This window comes from Aphelocoma coerulescens, chromosome 7, assembly GCF_041296385.1.
Source record: "Aphelocoma coerulescens isolate FSJ_1873_10779 chromosome 7, UR_Acoe_1.0, whole genome shotgun sequence".
Classification (NCBI taxonomy): domain Eukaryota; kingdom Metazoa; phylum Chordata; class Aves; order Passeriformes; family Corvidae; genus Aphelocoma; species Aphelocoma coerulescens.
In genome coordinates this window covers 39,751,765-39,769,337 of record NC_091021.1, presented here as the reverse complement: position 1 = coordinate 39,769,337, position 17,573 = coordinate 39,751,765, and the positions used below count along the sequence as shown (strand labels likewise).

At 40.4% G+C, this 17,573-nt stretch overlaps 1 protein-coding gene across 1 annotated transcript; it reads right to left on the bottom strand.

The window, feature by feature from the left end:
• Positions 1-2,400: 2,400 nt before the first annotated feature.
• Positions 2,401-9,546, bottom strand: DAPL1 (death associated protein like 1). Its single transcript, XM_069021589.1, has 4 exons — positions 9,438-9,546; positions 5,759-5,846; positions 4,109-4,172; positions 2,401-2,594 (listed from the first exon to the last, which is right to left on the bottom strand). The coding sequence occupies exons 1-4, from the start codon at positions 9,481-9,483 to the stop codon at positions 2,475-2,477; spliced, it is 318 nt and encodes a 105-aa protein (XP_068877690.1). The 5' UTR covers positions 9,484-9,546; the 3' UTR covers positions 2,401-2,474.
• Between the last annotated feature and the right edge of the window lie 8,027 nt (positions 9,547-17,573).

Below are 17,573 nucleotides of genomic sequence, written 5' to 3'. Positions count from 1 at the left end.
AATGACTGAATTTGCAAAGGAATTCCAATCTTGGTGGCATTTAGTCAGTGTTACCTATAACACCATCAATAGCACAGTCCTGGTACTAATCCACACAGGATGCCTCTGTGTCCATCACTCAATCACTGCACTAGACCTGAATCATAACTGAACCCTACACTGGAGCATAGGATATAGGCCCAAAAGCATGGGGAATGGCAAACCATCGGTGTTAGCATGTGCACTGTATGAGAACAGGGACACACTTGTGCAGTAACACCAAAGCCCTGACACTTGTCTGGATAGTGTTTGTCATTTTGAAATCCATCCTAATGAAACTTGCGAACCTGTACTTTTATATACTGGAAAATGATATGCTTACATGAGAACCCTTTGTGGCTTCATTGTTGTAGATAACCTTATTGTAGATACAGATAATCACTCTAATGTTTGTGTTTGTAATTTCACCAAAATCAATGGGTGGATTTCAATTATTCAGCTCCTTTCACATTATACCAGCTATTGCAGTATAATTATTTGCTGATTCAAGATCTGCTGCCCACCCCTGTTGGGATGAATCTTGCTTTAGTAAGAACATTATTACAGCACAAGGATCGGCAACAACTGCTCAAACAAGCTCAGAAGAATGGACAAAGTACTTTGATTACTGTCCATCACAAGTGTTGGAACAAGTGAAGTGAGATAGAGCACATGGACAGTAGGACACTTTTCAGCTGGTCATTTACCATTGCTACAGGGAGTTTCAATGAGATGTTTTACCTTGTTGTTCTCCCAATACTAAGCCTACTATGTTTTGTCTTAATTGTAGCACTATATATTTGCATTTGGGAAATCATGAAGCAATTGACTTACCTGTCATCCTTGTGATTCATTTCAGGAAAATATGTGATGGTTCCAATACATGGGAACTAAGAGCGAGACTTATGATACATCTAAGAAGAAGCATAAGTATGGAAGTGGGGAACTAACTGATGAATAACAGGAACAAATTTCCAAATAAGATAGAGAACAAAGCAGTTAAGCAATGGGAGCAACAGCCACAGGAATGTAGAAAACAGAAAGTTGATGTCCTAGGTCCTTGAAGGGGAGGGAAAAAAAGATCATACCCTTCTTAGTCAGGACCTTATATGATGGGCCAACAAATTGCCACATTTGACTGTTTCTGTGGTGAGAACTTGCCCTTGCCATGAACTTTCCTCATTATACCATAATCGTAATAGTAAAAGCCTCCTCTGCCCACCAAGAGCCCACTGCTCACTGAGCACATACCATGACTTCTTGGGACACTATACCTTGAGATTGAAACAGAGAGAAACTAGCAACTTCACCATGGAGTAAAGTAAGATCTGCTTGGCCTGAGACCGTAACCTATAGGTGTGCCTGCCTTTGTCTCCGTGCTAGCTCCCCCCAGCACCCCTTTCTGCACACAGCTGTAAATAAATCCCATACCCACACTCTGTGTGGGGATCAATTTCTTGCACACCAAAAGGGTGAAAGAACCAGTTTTGGGACAATACTCTTCTGCAATCACTACCTTAAAAAAAAAAAATCGTCCCAGCAGAATTAAATTCTGAGTCAGTGGAGCTCCGCAACCAACTCCCAACAGCAAGACAGTATTATTCTCTGGCTCTCTCTATTGTCCTTGCGGTCACTGCAAGCAGGACATGGCTCAAGGACATTGCCTGGACTGGGATTTACACTTGTTCCTCCCCATTTTTAAGCTTGACCCCTCATGACCCTTCGAGTACCAGTCAGTGCTAAGTCTCATACCCCATTCTACCCACCCTAACTCCAAACACCAATCATGGCATTCTCTGCACCTTGGCTCTTCCCTGCTACCTGTCCTCCTATCCCAAGGGTTCAGCTCCTAGTTAGGTACTTCCTTCATTTATCCACCCCAGCCCAAAATAGGTTAAAACAGACTGTTTCCACTCAGTTCTTCCTGCTTGCTGATGCCTGCAGAGAAGCTGGATTTTCTTACAGAAAGAAATGCAAGCAAAAGATATTTCTTTCCATTGCACTGCAATCCTTCCCAGGACTCTGTGAATTACTTATCATGCAGTAAGCTTCAGGCATGCATTCAGCATGGAAAACCTCAGGCTCAATTGAAAGAAGCCCCACGTCTTTCACTCATGACCTGCTTTCTTAGAATCAAGTTCACATCACCTTTGCTACCATTAAACTAAAAATAAACCCAAAACAACAGGGCTGACAGTTTCTATTCCTTCAGTCAAAACTCACACAGTAGTGAAACTATTAGACCTTTTGGTATTAATTACTACATACTAGTAACACTGGGTTAGACAGAAGCCATGATATTGTAATAAATCCTGAGTACATTCAGTAACTCTTCTTTTATTTTATTGTGAGTAACAGAAACACAACAAGACACAAGGCACACAGCTTTTGAGCATTTCACCACAGCATGCTAAATGCTGTGTAGAAAAGTAAATATAAGTATTTTAATGAGTATCTTAACATTTCCGTGGCTGTTGAATAATGTGAATTCTTTTAGGCAGTATCAACTTCTCCAAGGTAGGCTGTGGCTTTTGGTGAGCCACTTGTAATGTTGCTGCATGGATTTTGTGGCTCATCTGTAACATTAAAGGGGGGAGAAAAAAAGTTGTGGTAGAATACAGCTTGTTAGGTATCCTCTTTCTAAATTTCATCATATTAAAGTAGTTTAAAAGGAGCAGTAAAACCTAAAACCTAAATCCACCAAAAGTTTAAGTGATCAATACACAGAACTCATGGTAACTCGGTATATTTACTTATAATTTCTGTTTTCAAAGTGATATTAGTCTGACTACCTTTAGGGAATTAAATTTTCTTTTCTTCCCTTGTTTAGTAGTTCACAGAATGAGCTTCCAAGATGAGGAAAACACAGAAAATAATCAGTATGCCAGAGTTAACAATAAGTTGATTCAAATTCTCATTTTCCCAGATTCAAAATCATCATTATTACAGTAGCTAATTATCCCATTCTAAACTGGCAAGCAAGCTTCACATACAATATTCTGGAAACCAACAGGAAAAGGAAATGGTAGGTCAGAACAGAGGAGATGAGGACAGGTGGAAGAGAAGGAGGATGAGTTTTATCTGTTCTCCTCTAAAAAGTCGAAGCAAAAATTCAAGATCTACAGGCTAAAGCTATAAACACAACTGTTGATAAAAGACTTGTGTTGAAATGATGCAACTGATGTTTTACTGAGCTCTAGGCATGAGGAACTCCTGTATGCTTCAGAGTGTGAAGACTGAAAGTGTGTAACAAAGAGATGATAATTGTCAGATCTTCGGATTACCATGCAAACCAAAGAGCTGCTTGTGAAATCAGCTCTTCCAAAGTGTAGGTGTAAGCCTGCACCAACAGCCTAATGAGACACAGGGCAGGAGCTGTAAGCATGTGATAAACAGAAGGGTCCATTAGCAGCTGTGGGATACAAGATTTTCCTACAGGAGAAGTCAAAAGGTGCTTGTCTGACTGATGTCAGGCCTCAGATGGAACAGCTAGATATGGGGCAGCAGTAGGACATGCTGTGCCTGCTGTCTAGGGGATCATTCACAGAGCAGGACACTGGATCACCATCCTGGTGTCCCCTGCACCTGCCAGTGATGCCACCCACCTCCCTCAAGCAGCTCTGTATTTTTGCTGGACCCTCACAGAAGTCAGAGTGATTTCCATGGTGGGATAAACCATGTCACCGAAGACAAGGTTTTGCTCTGCACTGTAATCCCAGCTCTGCCAGACACTTACATGCCACTGGTAATTCTTCCCCATATTTCACTAAAGCTAATGCACCACGCCACTTTACAAGCAGAACACACCTCACTGTCTGGCTGTGCTTCTCTGTAACAGATGTACACAACTGTCCCAGGGCATGTCATAGCAACTAGGAGTGGAATCAGAATAAGGAGAGAAAGCCAGGTACTTTTTAGCCATCTAGCAGCTTAGCCACACAACCACTACAGAAATAAGTTATCACAAGAACATTTAGTGGCAGCTGAAAAACCTGCAACTGCCAGACACCAGTTTAAGGAAAATTCACTTTTTAACTTTTATTCATGTTTAGATTTATGAAGAAACCCTGACTTTTTCTTCCAGACTTACTTTGTTCAGTGCTGCTGCTACCAAGACACCCATGTTCTGAGGTTTTGGAAAACTGACAATAGCACTGTAAAGCAGATGAAAAAAGTATTTATCATTTCCATCTCACAGAAACATTTGAGCACTTGTCACTTTCATTTTCCAGACATAATATAAAACATTTTACAGTATAAATTTAGGGTTTGGAGCTAAATTCTTTCATCACATGAAAAACTATATAATATCAAAAAAGGCATGCTGCTTCAGAATGGAACAACACAAAATTTGTGTGACAGTCTTATTCATATATACAAAAATCTGTATATTAAATATCCTTGAATATCTCAAAAAGGATTTTTTTTTTATGCTGTGAAATAACTTCACAGAAGCTGAGCACTGATGCCCTCATCTACAAAAAATTTTCTTGATTCCAGCCTAGACCCATGAAAAAAATTCAGCCTCTGTTTTTGGAGACGGTTTCCTTTCACAGCAACTATTTGTCAAGCAAGATTTTTTTTCACAAAATTATCCCATTAACTTCTGCATATTCCAATGAAGAACACCATAAACAAATCTGTGGATATGAAATAATTTAGTTCAACAACAGGAAGAACTTCAGATTGCACATTCTTCTGATGATAACATTATAATCACTGACAACCTCTGTAGCTTAAAATGGAGTAGGAATAATCATTATAAACCCCAAATACCATAAATGCGACTCTTGAAAAAAGCAGATATTGCTTTATTTAAGTTTATTTATTTAAGTTTCTGTGGATCAGAAAGACATTTCCTACTGACATTTCAATTTAGCAATTGAAAGTTTACTACAAATAAAAGTTATTCAACATCTGTTTATACTATTAGGTGACTATGACTATGGAAAAGACAGCTGCAAAATTACACCCAGACAACTGGCAATAAGTGAAAATAAAAAGCTTCTAATTCCAGAAGATTACAACAAAAAATCAAAAACTTTAGTTACACCACAAGTCATTCAGATTTTACTGTCATACCCTTATATTGGTCAACTTAACTTTTTGTTAAGTGACATTTAAGAAAAGTGCATGTATTTAAGAAAAATGTTCAATCTTTGAAAAAGCTGCAAGAAAATACTTGTTTTAATGACCACATCAACTGGTCACTGTCACTTTATTCAAAATAGAAGCATGCCTTCATTTTTGGGGCAAAACAGCTTGATTAACCTTAAAAAGTAGTAAACAGAAAAAGCCAAATTAGATTTTAGATTGAAATAGGGGGTATAGCCTATATAGGTGATGAGAGTCTTCCTTGGGGGTAGTTGATGTAGGTTTTATTTACTTCAGAATGTGGACAGCCTAAAGTTCACTCCTACTTCACTGGAAACTGTTTGACTATTCCTTTATTAGGCATAAGTATGCAACACATTGTTTTAATTTCTGTTCCATAAAACATGACAATAGAGATGTCATTTAGCCTTTGCCTTTCATTGCAAGGCACTGTCCTTGGGTTTTGGGGTTTTTTAAGCTGATAATTATTTCAATATCAACATTATTTTAGCGATATTATTTTATTTATAAATTGCACAAGTTAAGAATTAAACTCTTGTAGAGTAAGAATTTTCTTTGTTTTAAAAGCCCATTACCTATGAACTTTAACTATGGAGCAGGGGTGACAGGCCCTGCAGTGTAATACCTTGACTTTTCTTTTCCTGGAGGTTTAGCATTTTTCTCAACAGGTCCGCTTTCTTGCTTTTTAGACACTCTCATACCTCCAGCTTTAACTGCAAGAAAAAAGTGAAATGTAAGTAAAAATACCTACAGAATTACATACCACATTACATACACTTAGAGGAGAATACTTTTACCCCAGATAACCATTAACCAGAAATCATCTTTCAGTATTTAGCTCCATGCTTTACTTGTACACATGCATACACAGCAGTAGCCAAAGAGGTGCAGCAAAAGCTTCAAAATTCTGTGTCACGGCAGACTCAAATCAACTTCCAGATACCACAAATCAAGAAATCAGAGTGGTTTCAGTCACCGTTAACTATATTAAATCTTAACACCTTACTATGTTCATATGCATTCTTCCCCAGAAACTATTACATCTCAGATTTGTATTTTTAAAATAAAAAAGAAAACCAAACCACCATCCGAAAACTTTCAGGTTTTTGAACAATGTGACTAACAGCAATAAGGGTTTCATGATTAGTTCAAGGTATTCCAGAATAAACCTAATAATGCAGATAAGAACCAGATGCATACTCATCTTGTACTTGTGTTCCAACATGCTTAATTGTATTTTATTAAAATATCTGCCAATCACAAAACCAATTAGCACTAATTAAGCTACAGGCAACCTAACAATACAACAACCAAACAATTTAAGTTCTGAGGCATGTCTGAAAATTTAATTCTGAACAAAGAACACGTAAATTTATCTAAAACATTCTCTTGAAAGAAACACTTTCTCCCTCTTCAGGAGAGCGTTTTAAATTTTAAAACTGTAAGTAAGTAAGAAAGAAAAACCTTAGTGTTCTTTTCTCATCCTATTGAACAAGTTGCTTCACCTTGCAGCAAGACTCCTATTCTGATCATAAACAATCAAGACTAGAGTTTAAAGTCGGGGGCTAGAGAGAATAGGGAATGGAGAGTGGTTTCCAGAATTACTCAACTAGCTAGCATGAGAAATGCATTTGGCCATTTTTGATGATGCAGATGTATCCATCTGTAACTAACACCCATTTTCTACCAAATCTGACTCTTGGCTTTGTATTTCCTGGTTGCGGGCCTAATTTTAGAAACAAAAATTCTCCCTCAGTCATGTCCAAAGCAGCACTATAATATCAGAGTTATGCTATAGCTAGACTTGGCTTTTCTTCTCTTTCTAAAATGACATACATACTGTTAATTATACTGCTGCATAAGCAGCAAATTCTTTGCCCAGCCATCTTACAGCTACAAATACGCTGGAGACCTAGACTGAACCTAATCCTTCCGGCAGCCTAACTACAAAATTAAAAGTATTCTGAAATGGAAGTTTCAACTGTTTGTTTCCAAGTATTTACCAGTGAAGAGAACTGAGATTCTAAATACCCTCAGCTCACCAGGTGTGAAACTCTTCCTTGTCTTTGAGGCATCTTCAAACTAGAATGACAAAGAATGTAAAAAAAACCCAAACCAAATCAAACAACCCCAAACCAAACATCAACAACCACAAAACAGACCACACCAAAAAAAAGCCCTGGCATCTTTCAAGATCTCAGAGATCTTCTTGACATCATTTCTCTTTATAATAAGTTCGACCAGAATACCAACGCGAGTTATCCCAAGTGTTCTCCCACAGATTGTCAGGCTCTTGTCTTTTTAGGAACCAGTAAAACCAGAAACTGGAAAACCACTAAAATTTTGGAATTAGATTTAAAAAAAGTAATTGAACCTAGATCCACAAGTTTTGGGTTGGGACCTTCCCACACATGCAGGACTGGCAATTTCTAGATACAAGCATTGTTTGTAGTTTTAATTTAGCAGGGCAAGGAGATCCAGACAGAGGCAGACATTTTAACACTATGAGGCTTTACACAAAGCACAAGGGGAGCTAGGCGAGGAGGAGAGAGATGCCCAGCATGGGAAGAGATAATGAAACATGGACAATCTGGAATTGTGTCTACCACCAAAAGGCCCACAAAACAACGTTATCTATAGTTATTAGAAATAACCCATCTTCCTTTCCATCTCTGCACTGACTTGAAACTAGCCACTAGGAACAGCTGTCCCACCTGCTCACACACATCCATGGCAGGGGAAGAGTTAAACATAGATGCATGTGGGATGCACCACAAAGCTGTTTTGTAATTTGCTTTCCAGAGCAATAGAGAGGTATGTCAAACTTTTAATATAGAGTTCAATTTTTCGATTCTTATAAGTGACCTGTTAGCCATATAATCTAACAGCTAAGTTCCAAAATTTTTACTAATTTCCATTTTTAAAACATCATGTATTTTTAAAACAAAAAAATAAAATAAGGAGGCACATTCCCATTTATGCTGTCCCCTCCAAAAAAACCCCAACAACAAAAAACCCCAAACAAGAAAACAACACAAAAACAAACCTAAGCAAAAACAAAGACAGCTTGGCTCAATACTGGTCAGAATAAAGATGCCCACTTGAACTTTGGTCACTAAGTGCATGGTTGAAACCACTTACTCTGGCACCTTCACCCCTCGGCCAAGCTGTTGCCCACTGCAGTAACAGGTAGGCTTCGTCAAGACTTACTTGCAGACTTGCAAGACTACAAGTTGCAGTTTCCTATCATGCAAGTTCAGAAAGACCAGTACCTGCTTCAGGTTACTGACTGCAGTGGTTTAAAGGCCCTTTCAGGTACAGCTCAACTGTCCCTGCCACACACACAAAAATCCAGGAATAGACTAGAGATAAGCTGAAAAAAACTATTTACATCCCAAATTCATGTAAAAGCATGCTAAAAAAAAAAAATCCAAACAGAAAATATTTTCAAGAAAACAAAACAGTTCTTAGGGGTACAAGGAGACACACGACTATGTGCTCCTCAGGCACTAAGCCCTCCTAATAAACCGAGGGAAAGCCACAACTGGTTTAAAGCCTTGTAGTGACCGTTCCTCAGTTTCAAAGGCTGAGCCTGCAGTGACTGTGCTTGCAGTGACTATCCCCCAGCCCCAAAGGCTGAGCCAGCAGCACCTTAGCGTGAGCCACAGAGCAGGTGGGACACAGCCAACGCACTGGTGCGTTTGAGAGAGAGCTCCGCGCAGCTCCCGGGATGGCCCAGGAGCTGCTCACACTGTATGCATTTTTCCGCTCCTCCAACAAACACAAGCGCTACTACACTCGCTACTGCATCCTTAAAATCCCGGTATTACATCCTTACAGTCGCCCAGTCGCCACCCAGGCAGAGCGGCGGCTGGAACAGCAGGCTCGAAGGCTTCCTCATAGATAGCTCTATGGGGACTGGGGGGGGGGGGGGCTTGGCGGAGGTGAAGTAAATTCTTCATGTTACTACAGGAGGCGAGGGATAGGGCTGTAACATTAAACACAGATATTTCACTGAATATGGACACCCATTTCTCTCGCTATCCCTCAACAGCGCGTTCCTGATCACCGAGCGGCGCCAGCTCCACACCCGCCGACCGAGCGCACCCGTGATGAAGCGGATGCGGGGCCTGCTAGGGCGAGCGGGCCGTGCACCACAGACCCGCCTCCACCATTCCCGGTCCCACACGGCCGCTCCTCTCCGCGGAGGAGCTGCATCTGTGTGGGACGATGCGGCGGAGAGCCCCTCACACCGGAGCGGCCCCGGCCCCGGCCCCGGCCCCGGCCCCGGCCCCGGCCCCTACCTGCGGGAAGGCGCCGGCCCGGCGGGACACCCCTCCTCAGCGCCATGGCGGGACCGGGAGCGCCGGGAAGCAGGCGAGGCGAGGCGGGGCGGGGCGGGGCGGGGCAGGGCAGGGCAGGGCAGGGCCACGGAACCGCGCACCTACCCGACCTGCAGCGCCTTGTGCGGTTTGGAGCGGTCGGGATGGGCCGGGGCAGGGTCGTGAGAGCGGGGAGGGGTGTGAGGGCTGTGTGAGGGGCGGGGAGCGGTGTGGGGGCGATGTGAGAGGCGGGGAGTGGTGTGAGGGGCAGTGTGAAGGCGGTCTGAGGGGCGGGGAGCGGTGTGAAGGCGGGGAGAGTTGTGAGGGGCGGTGTGAGAGGCGGGGACTTTTAAAAACGTTCCTAAAGATTCAAAGAACTGGATTTAGTGAGGTAAATCTTACCCTCTTCAATCAATAGTATCTGTTTGATACAAGCAAAACATTGGCATTCACGTGCCCTCTTTAAAAAAATCCACGACCTTAACAAACATTGACGTTTTACACAACAAAACACTTAAAATAATTTTTTTACTTTCCATTTTGAAACCTTGACGTATTATCATAACCAGTTTGAGACTGCTGGTCATTACATACTAACACAAGACCTTCTTTTTTCCACATCAGTTATCTAAATGATTCTCCTTCCCATTTTTCTTAAGAACCTGCTTAAACCCTGAAAACATTAAAAATACCTCATGATATTTCTTATTTCTACATTATTTTACGATTTGACTGTCTTTTGTTACTAATGCATCGCTGACATTATTTATGTTCAAAGATTTTTATCTTCAAGAGTTGGTTATCCTGTTCCTGCTGCCTATACCTTACTGAAATTGCATTTTTGTCTAAGATACAGTAACTTACATATCAATGACCTATCACGTCATAAATACAGGACGGAAACAGCATGAGCAGGAACGATGTAAGATCCATGGAAGGACGGCAACAAAGTTTTTGGGCGAAGCCACATTAACACTACAAAAAGTAGTCTGTCACTGTCTCTAGGGCACTGCCGGCGGCTGAAGGAGACGGCTCCGGACAGACAGACACACTGCTCACGGTTCCTGCCTCAGGGAGGGCGGCTCTGCCGAGGCGGAGCAGTCTGCCTGGATTTCCATGGGCTGGATAGGTCTGATCTGCAGGGAGCTGCTGAAACCATAATGCCTAATGTCAAAAAGGTTTTCCTAGATTGCTGTAAACATGTTCTGCTTTGCTATGCTAAAGCATTTAATCACAAAAATTACCTCTTTTAGGGAATTCTGAAAGCAAAACGGGAAAGAGGAAAAAAAAGTTAGTCTCGTGATTTATTTTGAATTACCTTATTATTAGATCTCAACTCAATTTAAAAAAAAAAGGAGAGAGGGAATGTAAAAATAGGATGTGATTAAGTGGAATCAGAAGAAAGGGGAAATTAGGTTAAAAAAATGGAAGAGAAAATAGACTAAGAAACCAGTAGGGATGTACAGCACAACAGCCACCTTATGGGTGACTACTGTTGGCTTGGATCTTTAAAGCGGAAAAAAATGAAAGGACATTCAGTCTAAACGAGATCTCTCTGATACTTAATTCTGTATGTATGAGGCAGGAAATAGTTTTGAAATGCAGCAATTTCTTCCCTAGAAAAGCAACTTACTTTGCAAATATTAAAGTCAATAGTGCTTCATGTCTCTGCCCAAAAGCATTTAGCCTGAAGTGGATGATGGCAATTTTGATTGGGGAAATAAATTATTTCAGATAAAATGATCTACACGAAAGATAACAAAAGAACCCTACTCTGAAGTACTTGGCCAGTAGTAAGGGGTTTTGATATTCATATTACTCTGCCTCAGCAGACTAATTTCGGTTTATTTACCTGCGCTGTTTGTAACTGCACAGGCTGTAGAGGTGAAGTTCCATTACTTACCACATAAGGCAGTTATGTAGTACAGCTTTTGGTGCTGCTTAAAGCATCAATAATAAGGTTTAGTGCCATTTGTACATCTGTTCTAGGAATTCTTGGAAAAAGCATGGGAACTTGGTTTAAATATGAAATTGTAAGTTCATGTTGACTTCTTAGCATATTAAATATAGTATACAATTTCTTTTTTTATTATTCTTCCACCCTCTTTACTTCATTACCTGTGTCACTTGTTATATCTTTAAACCAGAAGCTGTTGTGAATTGAAACTATATTTACATAGTACTTGTTGGAGCACCTTATTCTTGACAGGCAACCCTTGGCGCTACCTCAACAATGCCACAGCACCAGCTTAGATTTGTAAACCTGATTTTATTTAATGATTTCATTTATTTAGACTTTTTATCTGTTGGAAAAGTTGGTTTGTCTGAGTGAGAAGAATGAGCAAGAGAATAATCCTTCTGTGTCCATGGGATAGTGCAGTTGAAATCTCTTGCTTTTCCTGCCATCCTCAGTCCTATTTCCCAATCACACAAATATCAAACTTCAGAGATGTTCATCTGATGCTGGGGATAGATTTATTTTAATGGTAGTAATCTGTGAATGACTGAATTAAAAATGAATTTATATTGTAATGGTTCTACGTTTTTTCAGAATGTGTTTTTCTCCACAACAGAGGCAGAGGTGTGAGAGCCTGGGGGCAGACACAGAATTTTAATTGTGATAAAGAGACAGTAGTCATAGAAGATTTTCCTGAGTGATGCTCTGAGCATTCTGAAACTCTTCCTATTTCCTGGCAATTTCTTGTTTAGAATCTATGTTCTACAGGCAGGTTATTAGCTGATTGCAAAGTTTGAAAAGCCACTTTGCAGGTACAAAAATCAACATGTTCCCAAGAAGACTGTCTGTTCTAATCCAGCTAATAGCTATTAGCATAATTATACACCAGACACAGTCCACATCTAAAACAAGCAGTTAGCACGCAGACATATGGAATACCTTCCTCATGTGTCATGTTTTAAATCAGATCTCTCTGTTGTTAAAATCTATTGCTCATGACTCTGAAGTATTTTCTCTTCTCTATCTTATTTCCAGTACTGCTTGTTTTCAAATGTCAGAATTACTAAATTGTAGCTACTGATACAAACTGATACTGGTTTTATATCTGGCAATTGAATGGTGAAATACTACTGCTGTTTTCTTAAGCTCAGTGTCAGGTGGCCAATACCTTTTTCAGATGAGTCAGTATAGCTGGTTTTAGATGCTCCAGGAGCCCAATGGAGACAACAAATACTCTGGTACAGGTATATGGCTTATTTTTTATTAATACATATTTAATTTCCCCCACCCTTGGCTTTATTTTCTGTTTCATAGTAGTTCAGCACAAAGTTAATAACATTAGAGAGACCATTTGTGTTGAGTGTCTAAAGCAAGGAGAAGTGAAGGCAGCCACATTTTCAGTGGGGTTTGTATTGATATAATTGTTCTCTAGTGCATATAGCATGTATGTGACAAAATCTGTAGGATAAGTCTGGCTTCACATCTGTAAAGCTAGCCTGTTTCTTGTAGGAAACCTGACAAGTTCCAGTCCTGGTTCTGATCTGGATGCCAGTTGTTTCTCAGACTACAAGGGAAAAAGGTGTCCAGGCACTTTATGATGGTTCTGGAAGGTAAAGGGTAACATCATTAAGCAGAAGAACCTTACTGGCTAATTTTAATTATAGGATTTTTTTTTTCACGGACTAAAAAGATATACATTTGTCATCATATGTTTTATCCACGTAAGTTTCCATGTATAAAAAAGTACTGCTGGGTAGTGGAGTAAGTGAATGAATTCTAAAGAATTAGGTTGCAACACGCTGAGCTGTATGGAAGCCTTACACAGATTTCACTCTCTGTCGTACCATAACAGCAGCACTTGTTTCCTCAAAGGTTAAACATGAGAATTCACTGCATTTTTTTCCTGTTCATCACGAGTTTGCACTTTCACCCTCAGAAAGGAGTTAAATAGTAGGAAGCAAATGAAAGAAAAATACCTTTTAGTGTCTTGCTGTTTTTACATTTTGTGTGCTGTTGAACTCCTTGGAGCTGGTCATCTCCAATCACTTGTCATCTCTTGATTTTTCTACACAAGCACAGAAAAGCAGCTTTTTGTGTCAGAGTTATGAGGCACTAGAGACATGTGACAGTCAGTAATGAATGGTCATTCTTTATCATCCAGAACTTCATACTGGACCCATTTGTGAACAAGAAATGTACCTTTTTCATGGGGGTTAGAAACTGATCCAAATTCTCCAGTAAGTGCCATTGGAATAGCAGCTTTCTAAAAGAGTCATGCTTGTAGGATATTCATTGAAAACATGTCAGTGAGCTGGAAAATGGAGGAAAAGAATTGTGAATTGCCTCTGCTCCTGTTTGGCTGGTTATCATTTGTAGCAGGGTTGGGATAACATTGTAGTTGTGTGGAGGTAAAATATATTTGCTGTAATTACACAGGGGAATTAAAATGAGAGTTAAACAAGGGGAAAATATTATAAGTTATAGTCTTTGAAGAAAAACCTATACAAAGGGGCTAAAATTGAATAATCAGAATTTTTTCAGCATGCCCATTTTTCTTCTGTGTGTGTCGTTGCAGTAGCTATGGGTAGGTTGATTGTGGAAGCTTGATACAGTCTGTCTTTGAGGGTAAGGGCTGAGGTTGAGGGTAAGTAACTTTATGTCTCCTTTCTGTTTGCTGTCCCTTTAGCTTTTACAAAGGCAATGTTTTGCAGAGTGGGTTTGTTCTTCTGTCATGTGAGGTGCTAGTCACTCAGAAGAAAATAAGGGGACACAGAGGAATAAGGGTTCCTCTCTTTTCTCTGTCAGACTACAGAGTAGGATCACTGTGTACAGGCACTCTCAGTTACTATGCTGTATAAATAATATATGTTTATATAAGAAATAGAATTCCCCCTCTTAGGGAAGCACACCCTCTTTTTGATATTGGTTACATGCTCTTGGAAAGGGCAGGAAGTGATGTGCGTGTACTGTGTTTACGGAGAGAAGGAAATGTTCTGTACTCCTAAGGCACAGCATGAATGAGCTGCTGCTCAGTGAGGGCCGTGGTGCAGCCAACTCCAGCACTGTGGGCCTGCAGAGTGGGCAAGTTCAGTGGGCTGTCCCAGCCCTGCACAGCTCTTCTGAGCACACGGGCTTTGTGGACTGCACAGCTCTCACACCCCATGCACCACCAGACAGGTCCGTGCTGTCTGGAGAGAAATCTTCATTTCAGTATTTTGACCCCGTCACAGGATAGCAGCTCTAGCGCTGTAGGAACATGGTCCCAATGGTCCCGTTATTTACAGCCAGACTTTTTGTCCCTCTCACACCAGAGCAGAATAGTGCTCCTTGCACAACACTTTCTGTCCCCTTGGAACAAAGGGGCAGCGTGGTCTTGTTAACTCCGCCATATCTGGCACATCCTTTTAAAACCGCTTAGATCAGGCGAAGTTAATCACTGAGAGAAGGAAAATTGCATGGCAGCTAGATCTGCAAAAAATAAAGACACAGAGAGCCCTTTCAGAGTGACTTGCGTTTTTGTAGTTTGTCCAGTCAGGAGGCTCTACTCAACTGTTCTTAGGTTTCAAGTTTGGTTTCAAACACAGGTCATCTTCAACCTTGTTCAAACAAATGCACTTAGAAGTTTACTCATGTTATATGGGAAAAGCTTGAAAAAAGATGAGAGAGGTTTTTCTTAGCGTTTTTGAAGAGCCTCATCACAATTCGTAACTGGTAAACAGTAGAACAGGATGGATGTTGCAGAGGGTTGCAGTTGTGTGAAAGGAAAAGGGAACAGAATTTCCTTTGCCACCCTTAGTATGTCAGGCATGAGCAGGGTTAACATACCTACAAGATTGAGAATTCTTTGTGTTTGTTTTCCATGTCTGAATATTTAATAATATCAGCAAGCTAGACAAATTCAAACTAAATGCCTCTTCAACAATTGAGGAATGACCTTATCCATCTTTCATTTTATGGGTTTATAATTGTGTGCAATGCTTGAAATTAGCTAAATACTCTTCTAAAACAACAGAGTAACTTCTCTGGATAAGTGACAGCTTTAAGGATCTGGATCAATAGGAGTGCTGGAGAATTTGAAACCAAACTGTTTTTTGTTTGTTTTGTTCCCTCATAAAGGGAATTTATGTTTTGTTCCCTTATTAAGCACTTATTGTATACAAGGATTGATTTTTGGACAGTGGGTAGATTGTCAACAGCAGTAATCCAGCATTTCATGTGGTATGATGATAACAGTTTCCTGGATCTCCCTGGCCATTCTGGGGTTGCACTGACAGATTCTGGATTACTTAGTTATTTGAGTACTTCTAGGCTAATCAAATGAACTGTGCTAAAATGCACAGTTGTAAAACTTGGCTAAAAAAACAAGGCTTTTGTAATGAGACAGAGGCCTTTGGAATTTCGTCTTATTGGAGATCAGTTTCTTCTCAGTGTGCGACTGCTTTTTGCCAATGAATAGGGAGATAGTTCATTTCACAATCTTTCTGACTTTGAGAGCTGGCTGAAAATTAGCTCATTACATATCCCGCTACTTGTCTTATTCTTTTACGTATAATTCATATAACATTGAACAGACTAGAAGGTGATGTTTCATACAAAAAAATGGTATGTATAAAGATATTTACTAATATTTGGGGTGCCCTGAAGCAGTAAGGAGATACGGTCCTGACATCATTGGCCTACTCTAGGACTAGTGCTGGTCAGTGAACCAGCTGACCCTGACAAGCTGATCCAGCCTTTTTGGATGTCTGAATAAATGCTGCTGCTGCAGTATCCCCAAGGGATGCCTGCTTTGTTTCATACAGCACTATCAATTTCTACTGGCGTGACAACAAGTGTACTATGACTATGCACACTAAATCTTCAGTGACATGGCTCATACAAACAAGACAACAGTTATCCCCTGTTTGTGGAATGTAGTTTAAAAAAAATAGAGTGACATTGAAAACAAAAATTGAGGAATTCATCAAGCGAGCTCTACAGGGGGATGTGAGGACAAGTATGGGAACAGGAATACTTACGGGAGTTTTAAAAAGAGAATGCAACAGTTTCTTCAGAGATACCATCATGTGTACCAGCCCATTCCATTGTCGAACATACGTCATACTGAGGTTTTGGTTTTCTTTCTATGTTCAAAGCATTTCTTTCTGTTCAAACCACATGAAAAGCCAGTTCAACTCCTACACGTTATTTAAAGAGATATGGGGAGTGCTGCCACAGAATGAGGGCAGGCAAGTTAATGTGGACAGCTGAAATGTTGCTCATAGCCCTTCCAAACACAGGCCAGGACCCAGCATGGCAGTGTTCCCTGGTCAGGTGTGCTAGTAAATGGCAAAAATAGAAAGTTCTTGCTTCTGTGGTTAGTCTACAAAGTGGGTATAAAAGAATGTGATAGGTGCAGCAGCAGAATAACCAACAAGGCCAGTACTGTCCAACTGCCTGCAGGCCACTTGTGCAAAGGGCACCTCCCTGCCAGGGGAAGAAACAAAGTCAACCTTTTTTTTGTCTAATTGTGATGCAATTATCAACTCTACTCTTAATTAAAATGCCATAAAGCAAGCCAAATAAGTACTACATTTTTTTAATGGGGTAAAAAACCTTAATAAGAGCAAAAAGAAAACTCTGTATTTTTTGAAAATGCATGCATTTTAAACTAGTGAATGCCTTGTAAATTGTATGCATCTCAATACAAAATATTTAGAATCTCTAATAAAGTAGTGATGTCTTTGGATAATGGAACTCACGAAATACCACTTTGATGCTAATTTCGAATAAATGAAGAACCTTGCTGCTGATTTCTGCCTTCCAGGCAGATGGTCACTTCTTCCGTCTCCATGGCAGTGCTCGGAGAGGTTTCCAAGCGGAGAAGCCAGCACCAAGTCCTTCCCTTACCTCTACCTGATGGCCCCAAACGAATCCCTGCGTTCTGTGATGGGAAATGACAAACTTTCTAGTGCATCTCAGTGACAACTTTCCCAGCTTTTCGCCTACTGTTTTTGACAGCTACAGGAATCTATTTGTAGCTACGAAGTCATGTTTGCCTTGTTTTTCAAAGTTTATTCATGTTTACGTTACCTTTTGTGAGCATTAGTCTTTGATACAGTAACTCAAACACAGAATGCATGCTTGAATACTGTCCTTGGCGGAGAAGGATTCTCTTCAGT